Source organism: Copidosoma floridanum, unplaced genomic scaffold, assembly GCF_036245765.1.
Source record: "Copidosoma floridanum isolate Cflo_tuat_1 unplaced genomic scaffold, Cflo_Japanese_pri ptg000013l, whole genome shotgun sequence".
In the NCBI taxonomy this organism is placed as follows: domain Eukaryota; kingdom Metazoa; phylum Arthropoda; class Insecta; order Hymenoptera; family Encyrtidae; genus Copidosoma; species Copidosoma floridanum.
The window spans coordinates 30,559,504-30,587,412 of record NW_028321890.1 but is presented as its reverse complement, the minus strand read 5'-3'; the positions used below and the strand labels follow the sequence as shown (position 1 = coordinate 30,587,412).

General features: G+C 39.3%; 4 protein-coding genes across 10 annotated transcripts; 2 read left to right on the top strand and 2 right to left on the bottom strand.

Moving 5' to 3' along the window:
- Positions 1–214: 214 nt before the first annotated feature.
- LOC106640812 (protein FAM76A) lies at positions 215–3,582 on the bottom strand. The gene is made up of 7 exons (XM_014354967.3): positions 3,074–3,582; positions 2,401–2,465; positions 2,105–2,318; positions 1,885–2,021; positions 1,558–1,801; positions 1,220–1,484; positions 215–1,142 (listed from the first exon to the last, which is right to left on the bottom strand). The coding sequence occupies exons 1-6, from the start codon at positions 3,167–3,169 to the stop codon at positions 1,224–1,226; spliced, it is 1,017 nt and encodes a 338-aa protein (XP_014210453.1). The 5' UTR covers positions 3,170–3,582; the 3' UTR covers positions 215–1,142; positions 1,220–1,223.
- Positions 3,583–3,729: 147 nt separating this feature from the next.
- Positions 3,730–8,392, bottom strand: RpIII128 (RNA polymerase III subunit RpIII128). Its single transcript, XM_014354963.2, has 14 exons — positions 8,216–8,392; positions 7,990–8,144; positions 7,741–7,917; positions 7,389–7,680; positions 7,160–7,317; positions 6,971–7,076; positions 6,712–6,897; positions 6,525–6,638; positions 6,252–6,452; positions 5,759–6,176; positions 4,840–5,676; positions 4,590–4,754; positions 4,276–4,406; positions 3,730–4,195 (listed from the first exon to the last, which is right to left on the bottom strand). Exons 1-14 carry the CDS (start codon positions 8,297–8,299, stop codon positions 3,806–3,808), a joined length of 3,414 nt encoding a protein of 1,137 aa, XP_014210449.2. The 5' UTR covers positions 8,300–8,392; the 3' UTR covers positions 3,730–3,805.
- Positions 8,393–9,021: 629 nt separating this feature from the next.
- On the top strand, positions 9,022–11,746 carry LOC106646486 (isovaleryl-CoA dehydrogenase, mitochondrial). Its single transcript, XM_014362523.2, has 8 exons — positions 9,022–9,406; positions 9,925–10,014; positions 10,104–10,325; positions 10,406–10,733; positions 10,801–10,894; positions 10,977–11,067; positions 11,141–11,309; positions 11,419–11,746. Exons 1-8 carry the CDS (start codon positions 9,245–9,247, stop codon positions 11,550–11,552), a joined length of 1,290 nt encoding a protein of 429 aa, XP_014218009.2. The 5' UTR covers positions 9,022–9,244; the 3' UTR covers positions 11,553–11,746.
- A 717-nt stretch (positions 11,747–12,463) lies between these two features.
- Zasp66 (PDZ_signaling and DUF4749 domain-containing protein Zasp66) lies at positions 12,464–27,830 on the top strand. Of its 7 annotated transcripts, none has more exons than XM_089591788.1 (9): positions 12,464–12,633; positions 14,863–14,933; positions 17,389–17,551; positions 23,665–23,820; positions 24,080–24,130; positions 24,836–24,924; positions 26,810–26,960; positions 27,045–27,074; positions 27,157–27,830. In XM_089591788.1, exons 1-9 carry the CDS (start codon positions 12,502–12,504, stop codon positions 27,247–27,249), a joined length of 936 nt encoding a protein of 311 aa, XP_089447914.1. In that variant the 5' UTR covers positions 12,464–12,501; the 3' UTR covers positions 27,250–27,830. The 7 variants fall into 7 exon arrangements, with proteins under 7 accessions (XP_089447914.1, XP_089447911.1, XP_089447913.1 ...); XM_089591785.1 differs by having other exon boundaries at positions 14,863–14,993; XM_089591786.1 differs by lacking the exon at positions 12,464–12,633 and adding an exon at positions 13,630–14,059 and having other exon boundaries at positions 14,863–14,993.
- Positions 27,831–27,909: the final 79 nt, after the last annotated feature.

Genomic DNA, 27,909 nt, shown 5'->3' with positions numbered 1-27,909 from the left:
GCTGTTGGATATTTAAACTGAATTTCTTTTCCTTGCCCACAGATCCAAATTAATGTTAGCTTTTTTTTTTTTTTTTTTACTACGTTTAAATTAGCAATCGTTTCAGTAGACTTGTTCTAATGATGAAAAGTCGAGACTGTATACATGTGGTTATCATATAAACTTGCAACCTTAGTTCATATTTTTTACATTTTTATTGCAAATTTTTCTACAATCACCATGGTGTTTGGTGCATCGTCGTTTTACATTCGTTATAAATAATAAAATACAGTAGCAGTCGTTCTTCTGCAACACATCTGTTTTTTATAATCATTATCAATTGCTACTGTTACTATTTTACTTTAATACATTTTTTTTTTTTTATTTAAAATTAGAGCACCTGCTACTCTTGTATAGAATCCGTTTTGTCAGTGGAAAGACTTGTATTTTCAAATGGAATATGGCTTAGATTTGTACACATACAAAAAATAATCTTAATGTAATGCATTATACTGCATAATATTTTGGTTTATATTAGAACATTACGCATCCGAGGTGGCAAAGTAAAATATGTCTCAGATCGCATGTGTATTGGCAAACTTGCGATCAGAGAATTTTTTACGTCACCCTTGCTGAAAATACTATTTTTTTGCCTACCTCAAATAAAAATAAAATTTGTGTTCTTTCGCTGAGGAAGTACTATTTGTTCAAGTCGAGGTAGGTACCTCAAAAAATGTATATTATAATTAATTAGAAAAAAATTGCAACAGTAAAAATAGTGGTAATAATTATGAAAAAAAGAAAACAAACGTTAAAAATTCCTAATAGAAATTTTTAAGACATCAGTTACCTAATTATTAGCGAAATAAAAAATGTCTAGTTTAGTAACAAGTGAATGCCTCAAATGTACATTAATTAGAAATAGTTCATGACCCACCTAGGCCGGAAAGTAAAGAAAGTTTTAGATTGTCCGTATAATGTACAATACACAGACGATCTAAGGCATCTTAACTTCTGGTCATGGTGCGTATACGATTTTCCAGGCCACTGGCATGAAAAAAGAGTAAAACTTTTCTTGGGTGGAAATAATTTGCTATTGATTAATCACATAATCCAGGTGAGCGTGGACATCGCATAGGACATTGATGAAGCTAAACGGAACCCTAAAAATAATTTGAATTATTCACCTAAGAAGAAATTTGTAATCTCAACGTACATTTATTATAAAATAACTTATTACCTTATCAAGGTACAGGACTATCTGTCCCACTTCCACTTTCACTCTTCACTTCACTCTTAATTATTGAATTTTCAAATTTTTCACTATTTGCGGCAGATTTTCTGTCGCGTTTTGTACTTTTAGATAAAGTTGCAACTTCTTTCAGCAAATTAGAAATTTTATGCTGCATATTTGATATTTTATTTTCATATTCTCTTTCTGTTGATTTCATTTTATTACGGAGCTCTGACTCAGAAGTAAAATTTTTGGCCTTGAGTTCTGTTATCTGTAAAAATAGATTTATAAGCACCTAGACGTTATTTAATAGAAAATTATGTATTTTAAGAAGAAAAAATTACTTGTTTTTCTTTTGCTAGGAGCTGTCCATCTTTCATCGAAATTTGTTTTTGCAAATTCGATATTGTTTCTTTAAGAGATGTTACTGCAACCACATGGTCAGAGATGCTAGGGTCATGGGGATCATGCACTCCAGCAATCCTTGCAGCCTTCACAAGGGTTGGACCGTTGCTGTCACCAGAATCCGATTGAGGAGGGAGCTTCGTCACATCAACTCTATGCGGCCTTTTGTTGTGACCTTTCAACCTTCAATATACAAAAACGTATTAATTTCAAGTTAAAATGTCAATACACTAATGTAAAACATTTTTTTTATATTTAAGACACACTTTTCTTCTTTATTTTTGGCAGCTTTTTGCTGCATCATCTTCAAATGTGCTTTCCTATCGGCATCAGATTGTTTTGTTCTTGCAAGAGCTCGTTTGTACGATAGTGTACACAGCCAGCACAAAAGTTTCCCATCGACCTAAAATATAACATTTTTTTTAAATTAACTGAAAAGCAGAGAAAACATAAGTAGCTTTTTTTCAGAAATCCCAATTTTATTACTTTTTTATCTTCGTCATGTCTATCAAAGGCACATTTTTGCTTGCATTGCTCACAGGTAACAGGTGGGCCATACCGCTTCTCTTCATTTGTACATCTCTGACATTTACTTCCAATGAATGCAGCAATGGTGTTGCAATATTCACAAGCAGATGGTTTTCCATGTAACTTAACATTTTGTTCACATTTTTTGCATATAGCGCTCGTATTACCTTTTCTACAATAAAATATAAAATCAGAATTTGCTTGTTTCGAAGTTGGAAAGATAAATTCACGCATACTCCACTGCATTTACTTACATAGTTTGTTGAAATTCTGATCTACAGTATGTACATTTGACGACGGGAAAGGTGCCTCGGCATTCCTAAATAATAAATTCAACTATTTGAAGTTTTGAATTTTCTTGTTAAAGCTAATCATTTGGCATATTTCATGAAATATGATCAGAGAATAAGTACAACAATGAGAAATATTATACAACCACAGCTTGTACTCTCAAACTTTTTGACAAACATGGTGCAAAACTGGTAAAACATCAATGCTTTTTGTTGATCAAGTATGTTTATGTATATCCATGTGTTCATAAATATAATATATGTGTATACAGTGTACGGTGTTTATTTAACTTTAACGAAATAAAATATTAACTGGTCTAATGAAACGATTGCTTTTTTAATGATTATAATTGTAAAGGGTGGTACTATACTGGGTGTACGGATATTATTTTTATAACAACTCGCAAGACTCATCGTAAAATACGCCTAATACAAATAGGATATCTTCCCTCGCAAAGTCAATGCATTTGCAATTTCATGCAAGATGTGCATATACTTAGTCATAACCTTGAAAACGAAATTTAAAAGTCACGCAGATAATTAAAAGAGAGAGCTAGATATATAGAGCGGATAGGTATAATAAGAACAGAAAGTGAAACTGGCATGAAATGTACGATTTAACTAGTGGATTTCTAACCTTGCAGAGCTGTTGGCCAGGAGAGAGTTCCTCGAAAGGATGCCTGGTGAAGCATTTCGAGCAGGCAAAGAGATGCTGGCTATTGTTGGTACTCATGCTTCTGCTGCCTGCTACTCACTGAGTCCGGATTTTGCCTCCACTGGCGTAGTGGCGTACCTTTAAAATCACCTTGCCTTCACCGAGTGAAGAAAAAGAGTGTCGTCCTTGCAAAAGTACACGTACACTAAATTACTATACGACTAAGCTGAGCGGCGAGGAGTAACAGTGGGCCTGATATGCGTTCAGCTTCTGGAGAACCAAGAGTTCACTCCCGTGCGCTGATTTTGTCAAAATTGGGCACACTCGATTCGCAAACTGATATGTTTTTTTCGCGCTTTCACATGATTTGGCCAAAATTATAACGGACTAGGTACAGTATAATAAATTCCTTTTTTTTTTTTTTATAGCCGGACTAAGTACTAACGACTTATTTGGCAGTCCGGCAGAGTTCGAAAAGAGAGGGGCCGTTCCTGTTGCCGTGCCACTCCGTTTCTCGCCGCCGCCGTTCCGCGTTCTTTTTTGCGTTCTCATCTGTCGATTATCGATATATCGAGATAGCTCGAGAGGTGCATCATCGGTTCGATAGGAGGGAAAATCAAATATAAAAAAAATTTGAATTCGAAGCGTTTCTCTTTTTCTATATTTTCCGTAGCTACTTATAAAATTTGTATAAAAAAAATCAACTTTCCATCTTTAAAGATCGTCGCAAGTGTTTTTCAGAGTCAATCTTGGCACGATGTTCATGGACTGGAGTTCTTGAAACAGGAGTTTGCAAGCGTAGGGCATCGTGACGCTGGCGACGCTTTTGCTGGATCGACAGCTGTGACAGTAGCCACTATAGGCCATCAAGCCGCACTGGTTGCACACATCAACGTCAAATTTGTCACTGGACAGCATCAACCTCTCGAGCAGCATCATGCTGGCGCCGTATCCGACCAGGCAATCCCTCTCCATCTCACCCAATCTCAATCCACCATCTTTGGCTCGGCCCTCGGTCGGCTGCCTCGTCAGGACTGCTCGTGGTCCCCGCGCTCGAGCGTGCATTTTGTCTTGCACCATGTGCTTGAGCTTTTGATAATACACCTGTTTTACGAGTAGTGAGAAGTAGTAGTAAGAACATTGAAATTTATATTTAACGATGGAAAAAGACAACTACAACTTACAGGTCCAGAATAAATGTAAGCTTGCAATGGCTCTCCCGTCAAGCCAGAGTAAAATATATCCTTTCCCAAATAGTTGTACCCGGCACTGTACAGTTCGTCACAAACATCTTGTACTTTTGATCCGCCGAAAGCTGAAATAAAATCGTTGCTAATTATTCAACCCAGGACTTTTATCTCTGTTATTTTTCAAATTTTTGATTTAATTTTATTAATAATTTTTTGATTGATCCATTAGATTTGTTTGCTTAAATCACTTGGAGCCAGAAAATTTGTTATAGAATTTAAAATATTTGATTAAAATATTATCTCTTTACCTGTTCCATAGTGGAATTTTCCCTTTAAAACTCCAGCTTTACCGGCGAGAAGTTCTATCAATTTGCCGACTGTCATACGAGATGGGAAGCCGTGAGGATTCATGATCATGTCAGGACAAATACCAGAATCATTGAAAGGCATGTCTTCTTGTTCAACAATCAGTCCTAAAAAATGTTGACTTGTAGTCTTTTCTTACTAGTTTAACATGGAATTATTATTAAAAAAAAAAAAAAGTACACGAAATCTCACCAGTTACACCTTTCTGACCGTGACGACTACTAAATTTATCACCAATTTCCGGCCTTCGTGTTTGTCGTAATAAAATTTTAATTAAATACGCATCTTCGGCATTACTGGAAATCATGACTTTTTCTATATATGCTGGAATAGGATTTTTGTAACTGATGGCCGCTTCTTTATACTCCGTTTGGGCCTGATTTGCTTGAGCCACGGATCCGCTACTGACAATAGGTGTGGACTTGTTAACCATTACTTTTCCTCTCTCAACCGGCTCGCCAGGAGCTATGATACCGTCATGATCAATGCATTCGTGCTTTGGTATTGGCTTTTTTGTATTCGCATCCAAAAGTGGGCCCAAAATTTTGTCACAAGTTTGATTAGCATACTTCTTCAATATGCACTTGTTGTTTTTGTAAACCAAGCATCTACCGTATCCTCTGTCTAACGAAGCTTTATTCAAAATTAAAGCATCTTCGATATCATAGCCACTGTATGACATTACAGCAACTATCGCGTTTTGTCCAGCAGGAAGCTTATCAAAATTAATCATCTCGATTGTCCTTGTTTTTACCATAGGAGCATGAGGATATACCAAATTGTACATCAAGGTATCGATTCGATTTTTTTGATTGTAACCAATCATACCCATGGCTTGTTTACCCATAGCACACTGGTAAGTATTTCTCGGACTTTGATTATGGTGAGGATAAGGTACGAGACCAGCGCAAACACCAAGCAGTGTGAAAGGTTCAATTTCCAAATGAGTAATGCCTTCCTTTATGTGAGATTCATCAAAAGCAATAAAACTGTCATTTTCTTCGTTTACATCTAAATACTCGACTAAACCTTGATTTATAAAAAAAGTATCATCATAATTTAGTTATGTTACTCTGCACTTTTGAATGAAATTAAAATTAAATAAAACTACCTTCATGTAGAAAATCTTCAAAACTCCTGACTCCTTGTTCTAATAACTTTATGTGCTCTGCTTTGACCAATGGCTGGCAGCATTCGACAATAATGTATGGCCTGCATAATCTTCCACCATCAGAGCTTATCTGTACATATCTGTGCTGATACTGAGGATATATTGATACAAATTGATTGACGAGACCTTTTCTCCTCAGCATTCGAAAAGCCGTTACAAGTCTGTAGTAATTTTTTACAATACCTAATATGTTACCATTTAAAAATACCATATAAACATCCTTATTATTTATTTCTTCGCCACCTAAAGTATTTACATTCTCCACACCAAGATTATAAGCTAATCTCACGATTGGTCCTTCATCCATCTCAGTTGTTATGTGAGTCATTAAGGCCAAGTTTTTCACTAAACCACATCCCTAAAAATTTTCAGAATATAATCATTGCTTTATAATAAGATTGTGATCCATCGAAAAATCAATTATATTCATTACCTCTCCTTCGGGAGTATCACTAGGGCACAGCATACCCCATTGAGACGGCTGTAGAGAACGCGGACCTGAAACTTTTCTCGTTTTCTCAAACTGCGAATTTACTCTTGTCATCATTCCCAAAGCTGAAATATAGGATAATCGAGACAACACTTGAGTTACGCCATGTCGATCCATTTTAAATCTTTTAATGGTCCAATTTCCCTGTTGAAGACAACACCGAGTGAAAATTCACACGGAAAACAAGACCAACAAAAGCAAAAGAAAAAATCTTACAGAAGATATCGCACAGGCCAATCCATTTGTTATCAAATCATGTCTCATGTGCTTAACAATATCGAATTGAGCAGCTTTAATTTTTGGAATATTTTTGTCAGCTATTGCTTTCAACTAAAATAAAACAAAAAATATCGTCAAGTACTGATTTATACACATGATTAGTAACAAAGTTTCATTTACTTACTTCCATGTTGAATCTTTTGAACAAATCTTCAAACATCAATGATAACAAGGATCCAGCTAATTCTAATCTTTTATTACCATAATAATCCCGATCATCAATCAGATTACCGTGAATTTGTGCTGTCATGATTTTTCTTATCATCAGAGCAAGAAACGTTGCTTTCAATTTAAAGTTAAAGTCTATGATCTAGGTAACATAAATTATGAGTGTGTTTACTATTATCTGCAGTGTATTATTGATATAATTGAAATTTACATACAGGAACATGATTTAAAATGCTGGAAGCCAAAACATCTTTCATCTCGTCCGTAATACTGTTTTTCACAGTTGTAAACCGTTTGATTTTTCTTTTGTTACCTAAATACCTTGAAATAAACGACTGTGGGTAAATAGATTTTTAAGGAAAATACACAAAATATTTGTGATCTTATAAAAAATGATTTCTTACTTTAGTGCTTGATTTTGAGCATGTATATTTAGATTGTGACATTCCTCAAGGCTACCACTGATTTTCTTCATAAACTCTTCTTCTGTGCCAATAAGTTGTACAATTTCTTGATCACATATAATACCCATGGCTTTGAATATCACAATAACTGGTATATCCTATAATTAATGAAAAAAATTAAGTAAAAATTGCTGAGCACAATGAAAGTAGTTGTACATAAATTTCTTACATCTTGAAAAATGTTGTGCCGCAAGTAGTATTTGCCTCCTTTGCCAATAATGTTGGTTTTTGTTTTTCTTTCTTGGGTTGCACTGTTACATGATGCTATAATATTTTTTTTGTTATCAGCTTCTACTATGATTCTGTTTCTAAGCATCTGTTCCTGTATCAAAATAACTTTTTCTTGGCCATTAATGATAAAATAGCCACCAGGATCGTGTGGACATTCATTCATTTTAGCCAACTGAAAGTTTGATTTGTCCAACAGTACACAGTTTGAGCTCCTCAACATTATTGGCATCCTAAAAGCCCAAGGTTTATAAACTATGCTACCTAAAATTACAAGATTTCAATAGACACACCTGCCAATCAGTAGATTATTCCTGATGATTGGTTGATTTCCCCTCATGTACTCAATATCAACCGTGATGGGAGCCGAATAGTTTAAATCTCTCAATCGACATTCGTGAGGAGTTGTAGAACGTGACACGCTAAATCCTTCTTCGACGTCAGGTGTACCGATCGAAATGTTGAGATATCTAAAATGTTTGTAAGCATTTTATAATTCAATGAGCATTGCAATTTGTAAATTATGTGTAACTGGTGTTTACTTGAGATAAAACATAGGATCGACATCACTGAATATCTTTTCGTTGGCTTTGATGATTTTTTTTATTTCCACGTTTATAAAGTAATTGAAGGAATCAATGTGCTGCTTCACCAATCCTTTGCCCTTCAGAAAAGCAGGGACGAGCTTCCACTTGTCCTAAACGGAGCATGTTGTTAAATTTAACTAGTTAAAGAAAACATTAATTTTCAAATGTTAACCTCACTGACCTGTATTTTCTCGACGACTCTACTATACTTTTTGCCGTCCACTTTAAAAGTAGAGTTTTTATCAACAAACTTATTAGAACCCATGTTCAGCTTTTATTTTCAACAACCAATCATTATTTTAATTAACCCTATACCTAAACTTTAATTAAAAAACATTCGAGAACAACATGTTTCACATTTTAATTCATGCTAAATAAAGCTAAGTACCTTCTATATATATATATTCTCTATCTATCTCTCTCTCGCACCTTTCTCATCTCTCAATATATTTGTATATATATATAGATGTACTCATGTATATAGTAAAAAAACGGGGAATAGTTTTTTTTCTCCGATCCACGAAAAAAAACAACTTGACAATAACTTCAGAACTAGAAAGTAGTAATAATAATAATAATATTGTTTGAAACCCCAAAAAAGATGAAAATAATGCAACAATAGAAAACAGTGCGAAGAAGTTGTACATCACCCTGCAATATGAGTATGGATCCGTATAACAATCAATTAGGAGTTGATTGGCAAAATGATTTATGATGAAAAAAGAGAAAAAAAAAAAAAAAAAAAAGGTGCGTGTACATACATTGTATGTTTTTGACACATTTATCTTAGTATATCAATATCGATTTGTTAATGAACCCATCTTATATTTGCCTTGGCCTGTCTCTCTCTCTTGCGTAACGCGCGCGTCACCCATGTGTATAAGGTATTACATTTAACTTGAGCGTACAACAAAACACACACACGTTCACCCATTATCGAGACTTCTTATCACCAGGCAGTAAGCCCCTTCTGCGTATACGTAGGCCCATCTCGGCTGAAATGTGTGTCTGTGTGTCCCCCATGTTTTGTGTTCTCAGTCGAAGAAAAGCAAAGCCACCAAAGAGAAGTGCGTCCATCCGATTCCATATGTATACCGATCGTGGTGGAATCGGAAGGAAATAAAAAAAAAAAAAAAAAAAACAAGAAAAAGCATCGTAGGGAGGAGGTACACCGCAGTTTAGTGAAAACCGGGATAATTCCGTGGAAAACATGATCAACCGGTTTGTCGTGGTCCGAGGAAGCGTTGGCCGTCTCTTGGTGTCGAGCAACGAGCGACAACGGCTACCGATTTTCCGAGCCTCCCGGAGGCCTCTGTCCCAGTACTACCCGATCGACGAGAACGTCTTCGGCCTGTCCGAGCAACAAAAAGAGGTCAGCCAGATTGTACAGCCGGTATAACGAAGCGTAACGCGACTTACCTTCATATTACACACCTACACCATCCCCCGGTCTGCCCTTGAAAATTAGCGCGATCCGCATGCCGGGCAATGTGTTTGCATTCGACTATTTTATACGCTAACAACGCAACAATTCTGATCAGTGTTGCGATAATTCTTTTTTTTTTTTTTTTTCTTTCTCTTTTCTTCAACACATTTCTTGGACAGACATATCGTTAAAAAGGAAATGGTTGATAAAGAATCAAGATATTCATTGCAAAAGTGAAGTACATCTTAAACGAGTTTTGATGATGCTTCTCATTGGTAAATCCCCAGTGACATGTCTTAATGACCCGTTGAATGAACTAACAAATTTTATTCACTGATATGGATAAATTGATTGTTATATTGCTTACCGGTTTATATATAACACACTTGACAAAAATAACGATTTTTAATGAATCCCGTGGCTGAATTCCTGGGCGTGATTTTGTTTATCGGTTGAACTTTCAGCTGAGAAATTTGGTATTCAACTTCGCGCAGAAAGAGCTCGCCCCCAAGGCCGCCGAGATCGACAAGAAGAACAACTTTGATGAAATGAGAGTGAGTATACTTGCATGTATACACATACGCACGCATATATGCTCCCTTTGTTCGAAAAAAATGTAAACATGTGAAGAACGGGTGGACAGGCGTTTTGGCGCGAACTCGGCAAACTCGGGCTCCTGGGCATAACAGCCAAAGCGGAGTACGGCGGCAGCGACGGCGGCTACCTCGACCACGTACTCATCCAAGAGGAGCTGAGCCGAGCCAGCGCCGCCGTGGGCATAAGCTACGGCGCCCACTCGAACCTCTGCGTCAACCAGATCCACCGCAACGGAAGCGAAGAGCAGAAGCACAAGTACCTCCCCAAGGTTCGTACTTATATGTATATACTTACGCCACACGCGATTGCTCGAACAAAGTGACCTCTCTCTCTCGTCGTAACCCGCAGCTGTGCAGCGGCGAGCACGTGGGCGCTCTGGCCATGTCGGAGCCCGGCGCCGGCTCGGACGTGGTGTCCATGAAGCTGCGGGCCGAGAAACAAGGCGACCACTACATCCTCAACGGCAACAAGTTTTGGATAACAAATGGACCCGACGCCGACGTGTTCGTCGTTTACGCGAGGACTGATCCCGGCGCCCAGAAGAAGCAGCACGGCATCACCGCGTTTATCGTCGAGCGGGGCTTTGAAGGTTTCTCCACCGGCCCGAAACTCGACAAGCTCGGCGTCAGGGGCTCCAACACCTGCGAGCTCGTTTTCCAGGACTGCAGGGTGCCCGGTACGTATACAAAGACATATTTGTGGTTGTTGTTTTCTTTTTACTTGGAGGAATTCCTTCGTTCAAGCTGCCAACGTGCTCGGGGAGGTGAACAAGGGTGTTTACGTGCTCCTCAGTGGCTTGGACCTGGAGAGGCTAGTCCTGGCAGCCGGACCGCTCGGGTGAGACATTGTATACACACGTTTATGAAAATCTCTCCTGCGTTTTTTTCAATGCAATGTTAATGGTTTTTGTGATTTTCAGAATCATGCAGGCCTGCTGCGACGTCGCCTTCGAGTACGCCCACACTAGGAGGCAGTTCGATCGGAAGATAGCCGAGTTCCAGCTCATACAGGTATATTTTTCCACATGGTATATGTAGACAAGTATTGTGTAGTACCTATTATATTGACGAAACTCGTTTCCAGGGAAAAATGGCGGATATGCACACGGCATTGTGCACCAGTCGGAGTTACCTGTACGCGGTGGCGCGAGCTTGCGACGTGGGCCACGTCAATCGGAAAAATTGCGCCTCCGTTATTCTGTACTGCGGCGAGAACGCGACCAAATTGGCGCTCGAAGCAATACAAATACTCGGTAAGCGCCTATATATATATGTATTTGAAATTCGAGGCAGAGCCAGACGCGCGACAGTGGGTATAGGTAAATACGAGTTTTGGTTCACGCGAAATTAACATTCTTTCAGGCGGAAATGGGTACATCAACGATTATCCAACCGGTCGGCTGTTGAGGGATGCCAAACTGTACGAAATTGGCGCTGGCACCAGTGAAATTCGACGAATGGTCATCAGCCGTGCCATTTCCGAGGAGTACTCGTGAACAAACAAACGTTGATTTTGATGTGGGCTTGCACTGCTCGTTGCACTGTATATAATATACGGTTGTGCTGTAATTTCAGGTTTTGTGAGGAAATAACGACTTTTTACGTTCCAACTTCTGTTATTATACAAGCTTTTTGAGTGTGTTGTGTGTTGCGATTCTCCGATCGAGGAAAGATTAAAGCTTTCCGTCTTTTTTTAATGAAATTTTTCCGTTTTTTTGTGTGTTCTTGTAATTATAAGTGTGTTTTCGAGGGAACTCGGGCTCAAAACACGTTGAAGCGCAAACTTACCTTTTTAATGGGTCATTGGCGCTGGTAAAAACTCGCTGCTCCCATCTCTGCGCATACTTTTTTTAAAAATGATTTCCAATAAAAAATGACTTGATGAAAAAAAAAAAAAAAAAAAAAAAAAAAATCAGCAACGTGCGTCAGGATGACGCCAAGACGTCCAATTTTTCCACGCGGAAGCCCATGCCGTGCAAGACACCGGGGAGAAGGCAAAAGAGAAAAACAACAATACTCGGATCGGGTGTGATTCAATAGCTGACGAAGTCACAGAGGCACGCCACAACAAGAGGATGGCAAGAGGGGAAAATCGGCATCTTTTTTTCTCTTGCGCTCGACTTTCTTCGTCAATCAGTGGCACCACCCTTTTTGTTCCCCCTTCCTCACCTCGTAAAGACACATATATACGCACACAAACGTACGGAGAGATAGAGATGGAGTAGGGCAGGCTCTGGATTCCCAGAGATTCGATGGGTATAGGTGCGCCGGGCCAGTGGGCCTAATTCGATCGAGAGACGAGGAAAAGCCGTCGGATCGATCGGATCGATTCTTTGGTTTTGTTCTTCTTCTCTCGGCCCAACCCGCAGCCAAGTCCTGCACACATATATATTTCCCAGCCCTTGCACCTCCGATACGTGTACGCGCGTAGCCTCAGCTTTCTCCATGTATCACAACGGAACAACAGCGATCGGCCGGCCGCAACAGCACCACCACTACCACCCCTATCAGCAGCAACAACAGCAAGACGCAAAAATGAAACTGAGGTTCCACATCGCCAACTACTACGAGACCTACGTAAGTCGTCGACTTCCTAGCTCTCCCTCTTCGAATCAACCAGCGAGATCGGTATATATACGCAATTGTGTTTTATTCCACGATGCTGCTGACCCATCAGGTGTACACCTATACCGCCATTGCACGCAACCAAATCAACCCTGAGCTCATATACGGCCGGTTTTTTTTTTTTCCCTCCTGTCAACGCTTGCTTCTGCATACCTTGACGCTGCCGATTTCTCCCTCTCTGTCTTTGATCGGCGCCTGAACCTTCGCCGGCGTTGTTGCCCCATGCCCCGTTACGTCAAATGCGACGCTCCGATATGAGCAATAAGTATCGGCCGATCCTCGCACCTATTTTCTTAATTTAGCTCCCCCGATCCGCCTTGCTCGGCGCGCATGGGTATATATTACGTGCTCGTATTGATGTTACTTTTGGCCCCTCTATCTATTTCTTTTTTTTCGTTTTCTTCATTTTGCATCTTGATCGGTTCTACGATTGATGTTTGGATCCCACGTATTAAAAAAAAAAAAAAAAAAAAAAAAAAAAAAAGAGAAAAATATCAAAAAGTATATTGAAAGTGGGATCGGTGAAAGCTATGGTTTGTTTGATCAAAGCGGTGTTAGAGATCGATGATGCCGACGGACGAAGGAGAGAAACGAACGAACAAAAGACGAGACAATGCGTTTCGTGGATGTGTACGCCAATAGCGAGAATGAGGCCAGATCTTGCAGGGACGGAAAGAGAGAGAAAAAGCGAGCCGTGAAAGCTCTCAAAGCTCCTAAAATCGGTATATAAGAGAGATAGAGACGTCTAGTTGGACTGACCGCAGGTATAGGTAGTACCTGTGTCAGCCTGCAGTAAGTATACAGCAAAGTTGGCCGCAACTACTCGAGAGCGCGCAAAATATACTACGTCGTCCATATATACATATACCTACACGAGCAGGCCTGTCAAACTCGTATCGGCCCTGTATATACTTGTGCTTGTCAGGTCGATCGGGCAGTGCGCGCTTAGTGGCCCCTCTGACCGCCAGTGCAGCGCATCAACAATATTGTAGGCTCTATCGTGCGGTGCGCGCGTCCGCACGCGTTTTTTCAAGTATTATTAATTTATGCTCTTTACGCACCGAGTACTTATTTGTTCCATATAGGCATTCATTGTGACAGGAGTTTCGTATAGGGGTGTAATATAATTATATTCTACGAGGGATCGTGTACTCAGTGTAGTGCCGTTAATTTTTCGTGCCATTGAGTTTCGCGTGTGTGAGATATATACACATATAACACCATAAAGTACCGAAGGTACGTAATATAGCCATACGGAGGGATGACGAATAAACGCCACTCGCTGATCGTTAAGCTGAGGAGGCCCTGCAGAGCCGTGCCCTGGGGTATTAGTATCGCAGGTGGTGTCGATCTCGGCACACCCTTGGTGGTCACTCGTGTACGTGAGTCTCCTATTTACGTCGCATGTCCTTCTCGGATACCTATACCTGGCATCATACCGATTTCTGTGGTGCCTGATACTTCTGTCTTTTACTATCCAATAGCCAAATATATCTGTATATGTATAGCTCAGTGCCACATCCAGTGCCACAATCGGAATCATCCCCTAATATACCTATACAACAACCATTTTCCGCCAATGTTTTACGTACATCATCGTTGGTACAGATTTACATGTATAATTCATCACATTTTTCAAATCAAGCCTATACGACACTGTTATACTTCTCCTTATTGAAGTGCTTACGTGTGAAAAATAGCGGAAACTAGACCGCGTTGGATTCGTTACCCCACAAAAAAGAGACACGAATTTTTCATTTGTACCATCATACATCTACTTACATAATATAAAAGCAAATTAAAAGGAGAATCATTAAGGTGAATATTTAAAAAATAAATTTTACCATCACAACTTGTACTGTGAACCTCCGAATGTTTGATAATCATGATTATCGCGTCTATAAGCGGACCTAATAGGTATATAATATCGCATAGATAACAAAACAGGAAAAATTTGTCGAACTTGATAATTATTTTTCCTTTTGCTATAACTTATCGCATTGCATCAGTCGACCAATGATAAGTTTCGTAGATATTATACATAAAAATTACACACGTATAGCAGCAGTGCCTTGATTAATGATTAATTGTGTATATGTAGTAAATAAAGTATAATACATAATATGTATCGTAAGTATATAATACTATGATGTGCGTTGGTATTATGTTGTTGTGTTGCAGTCGGAGAACGAGGATCTCCACAAGGGCGACGTGATAAAGAAGATCGACGAGTACGACGTGCGCGACCTAAGGCACGTAGACGCCCAAACACTCCTGCAAAATTCCGAGTCCGTAGTGTTAGCCGTCGAAAGGTCCGATTTGCCCTACAATATTATTAGTAAGAGTAACAATAGTAACGCCGATAACGATCGTACATTCGGATCGGAATACCACCATCATCATCATCATCATCATCAACATCACCGCAGCGACAATACGTCATCCGCTTCAGTCGTCAAAACTAGCGTCATCACCTGCAACGGCAGCGCTAATAACGACATCGGCGCGGCTGCGAGCGTCGATCATGTCATAACACTCAAGTCGATTCGCAGCACAAAGTTTGTAAACGAGCCGATGCAAACGCCAATAACGGCACCTAAGGACGCGCCGATCGTTAAAAATCGGCACAATGACGGCGACACTGGTCCCGTTGGGCGCCAGTTTCGGCAAATTTTCAAGCTCCTGTGCGCCAGGCTCTCCGAGCAACTCATCCTACAGCTGCTCTGAGGCCACATACTAATATTCATTAACCATAATTATGCATACGTGGCCCACATTTTAACACGATTTCGCGGTGTAACGTCATCCTGTACGAAAAAATATACTTTTGTGGTAAAAGTACGACTCAGCGTTCCCGGTGATATTAAATCATGGCACCGGGGAACGATAGGTTTAAGTTGATTTTCTTAAAACTGCATCTTTTGTAAGATAACATTTTTACATCTGTATAGCACACTTGGAGGATAAAAATGTCCCTGAACGCTTTTTTAGCTTTTCTATGTTGGCTTTTTACTGAACTATATACAACCAGAAAAATTGATAATACGGCGTTTTATTGGCTTAGAAGGGAAAGTTGGATCGTATCTTTTTCTTTGTCGAGACAATTGAATTGCATTTTTTTTTTTTTTTTTTATGTAAGAATCTACAAATGGCATCTTTTTTCGTAAGGGGTGATGGTACACCACGACTCGCGTAGCAAAGCAGCGAGTCCGTAGATGCCCGTGCTTTTTGTTTTTCGTAAAATCTCTGTCAGTAACAGTACATATAAATTTGTCAATCATCCAAATACTAACCCACGGGCAGTACAAGGAAATGCCCCGCAGACGTTCCAAGCGATAAATTTCGAGTTAAATAAGTACTTTATACGATCGTGTGTACATGCAAAGAGTTGTGTTGGCAGAGGCACACGTGGCTTTTTGATCGAGCGATCAATTACAGGTACGCGAGTATAAGTGTATACATACGTATTTGTATGAGCTGTAATGAAGTTGAGCTCCGATATTTTTTTTTTTTTTTACTTGTACCAGCGCTCAGTGCAAGAACAAATTTGCGCTCGGGCATTTCTTTCAGCTGCTGTTTTCATTGTGTGTAATTAATCATAATCATATGTGTACAGATGCTTATAATACATGCTCTTACTAATAAAAACATTACTCTTCATCGTTAATTAAAATTTCTGCAAGTGTTTATTTTTCGTGCATGCAAAAGCAATCATCACGTATAGCGAAGACTTGCTGGTTTGTACAGTATTATAAACTAGCAATCGTCATTTAGTACCACGTGCATTATTTTTAATTTGTTTCGAGATGGTTGCACGGGAAAAAACAATCATGTTTTGTTTTCAAATAATTAGATAATTCCTATTGGCTGTCGGTAGATTTGAGTAACTTCATTGTCAATCACCTGGCATTTTTTCAATCGTTTTACAAAGTCGTGATTTCATTTTTTTTTTTTCCTCCCATCACACGACTTTTCTTACAAGTTACCAAAAAATACCAAAATCGATAACGAACAAAAATAGTGTCGATCTTCTTTAAGATTAGCTTTGAAGAATATAACGCGAGAAATGAATCAAATGTAATACTAATAGTAGGAAATGCAACATTGATCCGAAATTTTTATCATTCGAACGAAAGAATCCTGTCCGGCAATTTTTCTCGTATCTCGTTTTCTCGAAAAAAAAAAAGCACAATTATAAAAACGAAAAAGACGTCTCCACCGGGGACAATCTTCACGGGACTCGAGGATGATTTTTCTATTCGCTTTGACGCACTTGTAAATTATTACTACCACGAGCTCGTTTATTCTTATTATTATAATTGTTTTTTTTTTTTTTTTTTTCATTTTAGCGACCAAATCGCTGCCAATTGGCGCCTGCCCGAAATTCGGAAAATGAATCGTAATATATACGTATACGCGCATTTGCTCTCGCGCTCATTGAAGAAAATCTCACCACGCGTTTCGCAACGCACGTTGCTCGCCGTTTTATTTATTTGCCCAACAGTCTCAGTGTCCAATAAACTCGACTGCCCCTCTCACCGGACATGAGCGTATACAGTTTTACATTAAGCGTTAAAAAAAAAAAGAAAAAAAAAAAAAAAAAAAAAAGTATTCAAGTATCACTCGAAATTAACGTGCACTGTTTACTCCTTGTGGACACGGCGCGACCCTTGGTGACCAACAACGACGACGACCACACGAGCGCAGGCCAAAGTTGTGCGCGACGCAGGTGCCGATGCTGCCCAAGAGCCCCATCCCCCCGTACTCCATGGGGAGCCCCGACGGCACGAGAACCTCCTTCAACCTGCACCAGCACCGCTACAACAGCAGCTACGATGAGGCTCGCGAGGAAAAGTACATGCTCTCCCAGGTTAGCAGTCGTCGGGGGGGACAAATACGCTTTTCATCCCACCTATGTATTTTATAGTGAAAAAAGCGCTCGTGTACGATTTGTTTGTCACTCGCACGCGCAGGGGAAAAGTATAAGCGAAACGCGAATCGTGCTTCAATTTAACATGTACCTATATATACCCATCAAAGTATATGCTTCGCGAAAAATCTTTTTGATCAAAAAAGCGAGAGTCTCGTTTACATGCGCCTTACTTGTGTTGTACAACGTGTATAGGTATACCACTGGGTTTTGCCATCTAAAAATAATGTGCAATAAATGCCCAACACACGAGCGAAACAGGGACAAAAGGAGAACCGGGAAAAGTCATTTGTTTGGCAAATTTGTGCTTGGCAGCGAAAACGAGCTGCAAAAAATATATAGCAACAAATGACGTTGTTTGCTTGTACCTATACATATTATACCTATACCACCGACTTGCCGAGCTTGCAAGCACATCGCGTTTTTACCCGAATCTCGCGAGATTTACGCGAAAAATGAAAAGTTTCGAGCAACTGCGACTATCGAAGAATAACGCGTATAGTATTTTCGTTGGCTCGTCAAACTATGCTGGAAATTGTTATACACAGTCCACGCGCGAGTGCCCGATGAAAGAGAATAGAGAAAAGTCTCGAAGCTGTTAGGAACAAATACTTGTCTATCTGCGTTGCCGCTAACTCGCCGGACTCTATAAATATCGGCTGTTTCGCTCGTGTGTGTATATACATGTATACACACCTACATCGTGTATTATGTAGCCGGACGAATTTCTCCATCCGCTCTCACACGATACTATAATTGGATGTAATTGGTTTTGTGCCGTAGATAATACATTGATGTACCTATACTCAATTTTTTTTTTTTTTGCTTTGTTTATTCTTCGGATCGGTGTATACGTATGTGAGTTGTGAAATTTTCAAAGTTATACGCGTGATGCACGTTTATGGTGCAGCTGTCAAAATAAGGGCTAAAAATATAGGTTTTTGTATTTTTTTCATGGGTCGCGATCGGTCCAGTATAATATATAGACTTCTGTGCTCATTTTTTTTTTCCTACATCGCGTAAATGAATTTGGTACATATATAGATATCTGTTGCTACGTGCATATGTTGTGTAAAAAGTGTGGACTCTATTGATTGTTGCGTGTATCGTGGACACATTTTTTTTTTTTTTTTTTCATCGTTTCGTTTTAAATGAAAATTTTTATTTGCGTACGCGTTGCTTGTGTTTACGTGATTTTTAACGAACTTTGTTTTTCGGTTAATGGCCGCGCGGGGGTGTGTTCCATTCCGTGTATTTTATAACGCACTCTGCATCGCGCGGTGACATAATGAACGAGATTTAGCAACCCATAAATTCATACGCCCGAGCTTTTGTACGTCATTAAAATAAAATCATGTGAAATGTGAAATGTACGCGTGTTCCTGCTTATTTGTTGGAACAATTTGTGATTACACGGCGAGAAAATAAGCTCGATAGTTTGTCAACAATTTGAGTTTTACAAAATTAAAAAAAAAAAATATGATTAAGGGACATGGATGATTTACTTTCTTGCTGAGGAAAATACGTACGTTGCGATTTATAGGTGTGGAAATACTTGGCTCTCCCAAAAGATGTCCATCACCCGTGGGTTTATTAGTTAGATCTCGAGGAATCCACGATTAATTTTTGTACAAGCTTATTCTTGTGTATCTGTCTTTCGATTATTTTTCTGTTTTTAAAATTATATTTATTTTACGATTTTTAAAAACATAGTTTTCGAATATACAATTATTTTTTAATAATTGCAATTAACGAAGTATCGATAAAGCTTTACAGACTAAAAAACCAATTGAGCCGTTTCCAATGTTACTCACGGGAATCTTTGTAAGTTTAGTTTGACTGTACAAATTTATCATTTATTTCGAATAGTACGTAAGTCCTTAGTATCGATAATTCATTTTTGGCAAAATTTTCGTTCCAACGACTCATTTGCTTAAAAATTTTCAACTGTAATCTATAACTTGTGTAGTTAAATCTATCATAACTAAAACTTTTGCAAATAATAAATAAGTAAGTAGAAAAAAGAGAGGAATTAAAATTAGAATTTATGAAAAAAAAGCGATAGAGTTTGAGGAAGCTTTGTGCCAAGTAATTGTCAGTAGCAGTGGTAGTTTTTGTATATGCTTCCAGGCACCGAATCGAGTTAACGAACGAAAAATCGGCCTTACACGTGTACCCGTGTGTAGAGACCGGCAGGAGCGACGACAGCCCCAAAATAAAAACGAGAAAGCTCAAGAGAGAAAGAATCCGATCGCCTATACCCACATACCTCATAACACGGGGGGGTTTATTATACATGGTGGCAGGTGCGTGTGGGCGTGCGAGTCAAAAGATCGGGGATGGCTAATATTCTTTCGTCCGGTGGGGGCGCGCAGCCGCGAGCTTTTCCGACTCTTGGAGAATCCGATCCGCGTGCCTATAGGTATACATATAGTGTCAAAAATCGAGCCACGGGAGTGTTAGTGGCCGACCGCGCATCGCTCGGACCAGTAGCTTAACGGACAACGCACTTGTCGCACTAGCGGTCACAATATCGACACTCTAAAAGTTTTCCTTTTTTTATCAAGTTTTTTTGTTTTTGTTTTTTTTTTTTTCCCCTCCCCTCTGGTGTGCAAAGTGATCACGAGCAGGTGTTCCAGAATATCATATTACTAACATACGGAAGAAGAAGAGAAAATGCCCATAAACGGCTACCAGTTCATGCCCACCTACACCCGGCCCTTCGAGCTCCACAAAGACGAGAAGGAGTCGGCAGTTTACTGGGTACGAGACCGTTAACGCACACGCACACAACCCTACTGCATTGGCTAGTCTTGAAACCGATCGAGCTTGTACACATATCACACACGGTATACCGATCGAAAAAAAAAAAAAAAAGAAGCTACGCGTACACCATTCAACTTTCAGAATGAATGAACGAACTTGATACGAGTGCACCGAGCGCGCCTACGCAACCATTAGCTAAATTATGCCGTTACCCCCGAATAACAAATATAACGATCTTTGAACGCGGTGGCGTCGATTTATCGCGTCATATATACACACAGGTACATAACACGTACATACACACGTACACGGTCGTCGATCGTCCAAGTCGAGAAATCATACACGCACACGCGGAGAGCACCTATCTTCGTGTCTTTCCCGCAAACGTCATTCGGCCCGGTATAAATTGGCATGGCTCTCGAAAGCCCGCGAGCGTCGGCTCCTTGCTAAACTTAAATTGCTATACGCCCGTACAATCGCTTCTTAAAAAAAACAGAGGAGTGACCGTTGGTCAAGTATATATCCCTCCGTTAATGGGCTGATGGAAAGTTTAAAAATACATAAATCGGCAACGACAGCGATAACATAAAAAAAGGGGGAGGGGGTGCGATCTCAACGATAACGAGCGCTGCACCTTGGACACCGTATATAGTGCACACCAGCTGTTGCACGTTAAACTTCGTCCCCGCCTATATCTCGCAAGCGCCGTTAAAATATATACCCCACACGAGACCGGCTATTTTCGTTTGCAGGCGAAATCTGGGTTATTTAGCAAAGATCATCCCACACTAGCTTATAACTCTATACCCCTAAAAAATGTATTGGATTTTTATGTGTACCGATTATGAGTATAAATTTTAAATAAATGTTGCGATCAACTGTAAAACTGTTTCTACGTAATATAATAACGGCACCCCCCTAATCGAGTGCGCGTGCGACCTTGACAGAAGTTCATACTCGAGGAGCCGCAAATAAGTAAGGGAAGGAGCGTATAATACAACACAGAGAGAAAGCTAACGGCTGTCCAGCTGAGCTTTGCATGCGTATGTATATACCTGCCTATTTTCTATTTTCCCCGATGCGCGTGTATATACATGTATGTATTTTTACTTACGACATTAGAGGCGGCATCATAGCAACACAAGGCGCTTATTTTTACACACGGGCGGGTTTTGCGCCGGAGAGTTGGTATACACACAGGGGGGCCTTGATCTATTTCGAGCGCGTGGATTCGCGGTCCGCGTCTTTTGGTATCGCACACACGGGCACGGCCGCTATTGCAATATACCTGTATAATATGGAGGGTACATGGTATGATATAGTATGGTGTATACCTACGATAATATACACCGAGAGTACATGCACGCACACACACGTATTATGCTCATACTATGTCATCGCGCAACTTTTACGTTCCTGACCCATTTATGCAATGTGAAATGTGCGGGCACATAATATATATACGTACCTACTCCCCCTTTGACCCGCAATTGTATACATCATCGAAAGGGGAGAATGAGCGCGGAGGTATATTTTCCTCCTGGTTGCGCGGATGTTTAGCCCTGCCCTTCGTCTCGCGAGGTCTTTCATCTCTCGCGCGCGCGAGTGTGGGTGCAAGTATATAACATATTTTACGCTCGTCATTGTCACACCGTGGGAGAGGAGGAAGGGTTGTTTTTTTTTTTTTTTTTTTTGCAAAAGTACAATAGGTAAGTACGTTTCGGATGAATGTAATAATGTGCAGACAAATTTATGATAAACGGTAGCGATGTAAGCGCTATTTATTGTTTAATTTTGTTTCATTTTCGTGATTCGGCGCAAAAGAACAAAAGTTTCGAGTATGTGCTCGAAAATAAAACGAGCCGAGAAATTATTGTCTTGTTGTGTGTATACTTATACTTTTGGGGAGAAAGTCAAATTCAAAGAAGTCTCGTTTTAGCTGAATGAAATTAACGGCGTAAACACGCCACGAGCAACGTAGTATGCACGATACGAGGGTATACATATACATATATTTATTTATACGTATAGGTAAGGTGGACTGTGGTAGTTTCATAAATCTCTAGACTTTTATTTTTTATTTTTATGGGAGTAATAAAAACACAAATTCCTACTGCTTGGTAACGTAGGTGCGAATTTTTTTTCTTTTTTTCTTTTTCATTCGTGGGTAATTTTATTTTTTATTTTTTTTTTTGGAAAATATAATCGGGGACGTATAATAGTTTTACCAAGTAATAAAATACATTGTAAGAAAAAAAAAAAAACCTTTTATAAAACAGCGCTTATTTCCATTTTTTGTCCTTTTCCTTTCCGAGAGGTTGTTATGAGTTTATCCCTGCTTACCGTGTATTTGTAAATGCTAAGTAACTCGTATTGCCTATACTTGTGTAAAAGAAAAAAAAAAAAAAAAAATAAATAAATATTGTTTCTCTTTTAAGCGCACCAGCAAAGCTTTGGCGAAGCTTTTAAAACGAGGGTCAAGAAACCACCCTCAACCCCCATGATACATGTATCCGATCAGAAGCCGCGGAATTGACCAAATTATGCAAAAACAGTGTCATTTATGTATTGGGTCAAAGCCTATAACGCTACAAAAGACGCAATAGTTGTTGTTACGCAGGGAACATGCCAAGAGTTTCGCGCAAAAGACAGGAGTGACACATGCACGAGTGACGAATAAAAGAGCCCCTCCACGTACATGCATACCCATTACTCTCATGGATCGCCACCCCCCCCCCCCTGCCGATGTTTATTTTTGTCGTTCGTACATGTGTATATAGGTACAAGCAACAAACGGCCGAAAAATTAATTGGGGCGCGATGGTCCCCTTCGCGAGCACACAACCCTGATGCGCCGGCTTTGTAATTGATGAATTGCGTGCACGCGCGCAACACGTAGCTACTCCCCCTCGCTGTCGAACTTTGTTACGGAACGCATCTATGTGGACCTTTTTTTTTCTTCATTTTTTCTTTTTTTTTTTTTTTTTTTTAACTTGGCACGCGTTCAAGAGCCTCCTCCCCCGACAGATGGGCAAAACAGTTTTGCTAACAACTCCGCGGAGCCGAAACTTTGGCTCTTGGGAGTTGGTTATGAAATACCTACACCCATTACGTAGAGGCTCGCACAGGTATTATACGTGTATTTAGAATTGTATTAAAAAAGGAACCGATTTTTTTTCTGTCATTCCACGCCGTTCGTACCTGTTATATTGCCTAAAAGCATATACATGTAAGTTTAAGAGAGAGAGAGAGAGAGAGAGAGAAAGAAAGGAAAAATTTTAATTTCAGCCGTACCGCACGACCCCTTTGGTCCTGCCCGGAGCCAAGGTGAAGAAAGACGCGCCCCTGGGCGAGTGCTACCTGCGCCATCACCCGAACCCTATGGTCCGGGCCCCGCCTCACCAGCACGAGCCCGTCAGCCACGACGTCGCGATGAAGCAGAAAGTACGTACCTTCAAATTTCACATCGTCCCGGTCGTCCAAGAGATCAAAATAGACAACAACGACGACTCGAGTTCTCCCACCTCCTCGAGTCTCGATCTTTCTCTCGCTTTGTGAAGCCAAGCGCGCGCGTAGAGAGAGAGAGAAAAAAGACAGGAGACACGCTCGTACCGATTTTATTTTATATCGATTATATATATACGATGTATTTTACAATTATCCAACATTTTGCGTGAACTACATACTATATGGTGACACACAGGTGGCGGAGTCCGTGCTGCAGCGAGTTCTCAGCCCTAACGATCTGCCCAAGGTTCGCACCGGAATTTATTTCTTTTTTTTACGATACGAGCTTTATTGCATTGTTGTCTTTGTTTTCGTTGCTTTTCAAACTCTTGCATTTCACGTTTACACGTATACATAATCATACCCGCCTTTGGAAATCAAAACCGTGTGGCCATTCATTATGTTATAGAGCTTTTGTGTGTGGGTGGTCGCCAATTATCGTCACGCCGAAAGCTCTGCTCTATTAATTTAATTGCTCGTCGAGATGGTTGGATCTTTCAAAATATAATCGTCAACTCTTACGTTATTGTATGAATTTGCATTTTATGAAAGATCCAACTTTATCTCGTCCGTTTGCCTAATAAACGCTTTCGCAGGGATTTACACGTATCTGCGTCGTCTAAAGCTGAGCTGCTAATCGCAAGTGAATACATACCGCACACTCGAACGAGTGTGCGGGGTAAGAAAAGAAAAAAAAAAAAAAAAAAAAAAGTTGGTCCGATTTTGTGTACAGTTGGAAGACGCCGATGCCTCATCGCTTTATCGCATTGTAATCGATTTTCCATTATAATATCACACTCACTGTTTGCATTTTGACCGTTTTGCCAAATAAAAAGCATTGTGAAAATAACTTGCTTCGATTATTATTGTCAAAAAAAAAAAAAAAAAAAAGCTTTTATGCATATAAAATATACATGTACACCTTTGTCAATGTGATTGTTTGTTTCGGCAGGTAGTACACAAACAATTCAATTCGCCGATCGGCCTCTACTCAGAACAAAATATAGCGGACACTTTAAAGTGCCAGGCCTCGGCCATACCGTAAGTAAAAAGAGCTTCTCTTTACTTTATCGATATTCTGTACTTTTAAACTTAAAAAAAAAAAGCTTGCACACGCGCATATACGACTTTCGCTTACGCAATCACCGCTAGTAAAATAATATATACCTAACAATACATTTTTCTAGCTCGCTCTAAAACTGTTTTTCTCACGTCACTCGTTTTTTTTTTTTTTGGATTTTTCACGTGACTGTTGCTTTGGTGTTTACTCATGTGTCAATCGTAGCGGCGTACGCTTTACATACTTACCACCGCCGATGCTTTCACTCTAAAGCTCATGTTGCAAAAGTTGTGCTAGTAGAAAAAAAAAAAAAAAAAACAACTAGCTTTACTCACAGCTTTTAACTTATAAATACAATCCTAAAAAAAAAAAAAAAAAAAAAAAGGAAATCTAAAAAAATTATCACCACGCGAAACAAACACCGTGTGGTTCGGGAATTCAGGCCTTTCGTCGTGTAAACCTTGAAATTTCACCTTGTCACCGACACAACAAATTTAAACAAGCTCGCATCACGCGCGTCTAAACATTACTAATTAATCCACGATTTTTTTGTAATACTCTAACTCTATTTTTGTTTTAATACGTAACATTAAAAACAAAGTTCATGAAAAAAAACAAAAAAAAAAAAAAAAAAAACCTGAAGATGCAGCAGTGAAGCCCGGAATGTGAAAAATGCCGTGTCGAACGCTCATTGTCATCACAAGTATACGTAAAAATACACACACGAGGACGCAAACAAAATGAAAAAAAAAAAGAAAAAAAGTATTTGTTTGTTTCTCTTTAATTTGTCCCAAAAATCGATTGATTTGAGCTCTCTTTGTTTGTGATTGCAGCATTTTCATAGATTTTTCCTTCCTGAAACAGAAACAGGAAATCGAAGAGCAAGCGAGGCGCATGAAAGAGCAGGCTAGGGCCAATGCTGCGAAGAACGTGTGGCCGCAGTTTAATCGGCCTAATTGAAAACGGAAAACAAAAATAATCACAGCATCCATCCATCCATCATTTCGATTTCATCTCTTTTCTTCGCCATCACTCGTCCCATTAACGCCTCCCACCTGCCTTAAAAATCTCCCATTACGTACATCTTGTCTCTCACCATGTGTATTATGCCTTCGCCCATCGAACTTTCAAACGATCGAAATCATTTAGTATTTCATACGAGAAAAAAAAAAAACGACGAAAAATCATGTAATTAAGATATGCATCTAGAAAAAAAAAAGAAACATGAACGACATATACATGAGCGACTCATAAATCGAAACATAAATGAATCATTAAATAATTGAAAAACAAAAAAAAAATACAATTGCACGTCGCGCTTTATCAAGTCAAAATAGCTCTTTGCATGCGATATGAATGTACAATCATCACATCAAGTATATGAAATTCGCACTAACTGCAGTACATAATATCTATTGTACCTAATAATACTATCTTATCTTTGTAATTAATGATATTAATATTATCGCTCTTTTTGGAAAGAAACTACATACAGATCATCAGCACTTATGCACCTCTGGACTTGACTAAATTTTAATAAGTATCTCTTTGCTTCGCACTACCTCAAACTTTTATTATACTATATCCTGTGCTATCAGTACACGCAGTTGGTTATGGAGTTACAATACATTGTGTTACTTATACGTTTAAACATGAAAATGTCAAATGTATCGACTGCACTGCATATTCATGGCCTTTCATTACTCCGTATCTTTACAGTCTTTTCGCAAATGAATTGACAAAGTATAGGTTTAAGCACGAAATTCACGGTAGATGTATGCCCTCAAACAAACAAAAAAAGGGGGTTGATTATTGAAATAATAATGATAGTATAATATTATTATGCGACTGATGGAATGTACGCAGTAAGAAGCCAGGCAAGTTCGATCCGAGCCAGAGCGAGACCTACAAGGCTCTGATAGAGGAGGGCTACGATGACCACGGGGTCCAGCACATCAGTCAGCCAACGCGCCAGGGTGTCTTCGCGCCGCAAAAAACCAGGCAAACCACATCCAAGGTAAGTATGACTTCACCAGGAAATCCATCATCTGAAACTGTTGATCGGTTCTCTCACGCATCATCCACGTTTCATTGTTCGCAGCCTGCCCCGTACCGGCCGAGAAGTCCAGCTGTAAGTGTCATCTTATTTTTTTTTTTACACTCGAGTATTCGATACAATTTTTCTAATCGTTGTTTCACCCCGGTTTGCACAGATCAACGTTACCGACAGCGATGGCGAAACGATCCACCAGAGCAACAGCTTCAAAAGAATCATGTTCAGCGTCCTTGGAGAAACGGAATACTAGATACGTGTACTTTATAACAAAAGAGGTCAGAGAAGGAGAAAAAAAAAGATAAATTCAAATTCAATTAAGCGTAGCTAGCGTGCTACCTTTTTTTTTTTTTTTTTTTTTTTTTTTTAACGATATTCTATGATAACGAAAGAAAGAGTAAAAATATTCAGTATACGTGCTGTGCAAACGATAATCGATAGCTCAAAAGAAACGCAGAGATTTTATTTTTACACGTAAAATCGAGCCCCTGTATAGGTCAAAGATATTTTTTTATTTTCACCAAGACATCAAAGTCCAGTATTTAGTTTCTTTCGACCATTTCTTTCTTTATTTTTTTTTTTTTTTTTTTAGCAAGTTTTTGCTAGCTTTATGTACTTATGTAGAGACAACTTGTACTTACCGAATGATGTTTTGCAAAGACGATTTTTGAAAAGTGCTTTTAAAAACTTGTCAACTGCGAGTGATACTTATTTCACAGTCTTGAGTTGACGATACATGCGCGTGCGTGCTTTATTTTGTGTATATATGTTACAAGAACATTTGAAATGAAGAATTGTAAGAAAACTTTATGAAAATAAATAAATTAACTCGAATGGAACTGTGTGCTTTTTTTCAATCGTTATAACACACACTGGTGTGAAATAAGGATTTTTCAGAGGAGGTAGTATGTGA

What these genes read in the sequence shown, in the direction of transcription:
- RpIII128 (XM_014354963.2), bottom strand. Translation starts at nt 8,299, where the DNA reads ATGGGTTCTAATAAGTTTGTTGATAAAAACTCTACTTTTAAAGTGGAC. An exon ending in GAGTCGTCGAGAAAATACAG is followed by an intron (nt 8,145 to 8,215) that starts GTCAGTGAGGTT and finishes TGCTCCGTTTAG; the next exon opens with GACAAGTGGAAGCTCGTCCC. An exon ending in GCATTTTAAATCATGTTCCT is followed by an intron (nt 6,898 to 6,970) that starts GTATGTAAATTT and finishes TATGTTACCTAG; the next exon opens with ATCATAGACTTTAACTTTAA.
- Zasp66 (XM_089591785.1), top strand. Translation starts at nt 12,502, where the DNA reads ATGTATCACAACGGAACAACAGCGATCGGCCGGCCGCAACAGCACCAC. An exon ending in GTAGTGTTAGCCGTCGAAAG is followed by an intron (nt 14,994 to 17,388) that starts GTCCGATTTGCC and finishes ACACGAGCGCAG; the next exon opens with GCCAAAGTTGTGCGCGACGC. An exon ending in AAAAGTACATGCTCTCCCAG is followed by an intron (nt 17,552 to 23,664) that starts GTTAGCAGTCGT and finishes TTTTAATTTCAG; the next exon opens with CCGTACCGCACGACCCCTTT.
- LOC106640812 (XM_014354967.3), bottom strand. Translation starts at nt 3,169, where the DNA reads ATGAGTACCAACAATAGCCAGCATCTCTTTGCCTGCTCGAAATGCTTC. An exon ending in CTGGCCAACAGCTCTGCAAG is followed by an intron (nt 2,466 to 3,073) that starts GTTAGAAATCCA and finishes TTTATTATTTAG; the next exon opens with GAATGCCGAGGCACCTTTCC. An exon ending in TCCTAGCAAAAGAAAAACAA is followed by an intron (nt 1,485 to 1,557) that starts GTAATTTTTTCT and finishes CTATTTTTACAG; the next exon opens with ATAACAGAACTCAAGGCCAA.
- LOC106646486 (XM_014362523.2), top strand. Translation starts at nt 9,245, where the DNA reads ATGATCAACCGGTTTGTCGTGGTCCGAGGAAGCGTTGGCCGTCTCTTG. An exon ending in ACAACTTTGATGAAATGAGA is followed by an intron (nt 10,015 to 10,103) that starts GTGAGTATACTT and finishes ACGGGTGGACAG; the next exon opens with GCGTTTTGGCGCGAACTCGG. An exon ending in CCAGGACTGCAGGGTGCCCG is followed by an intron (nt 10,734 to 10,800) that starts GTACGTATACAA and finishes CCTTCGTTCAAG; the next exon opens with CTGCCAACGTGCTCGGGGAG.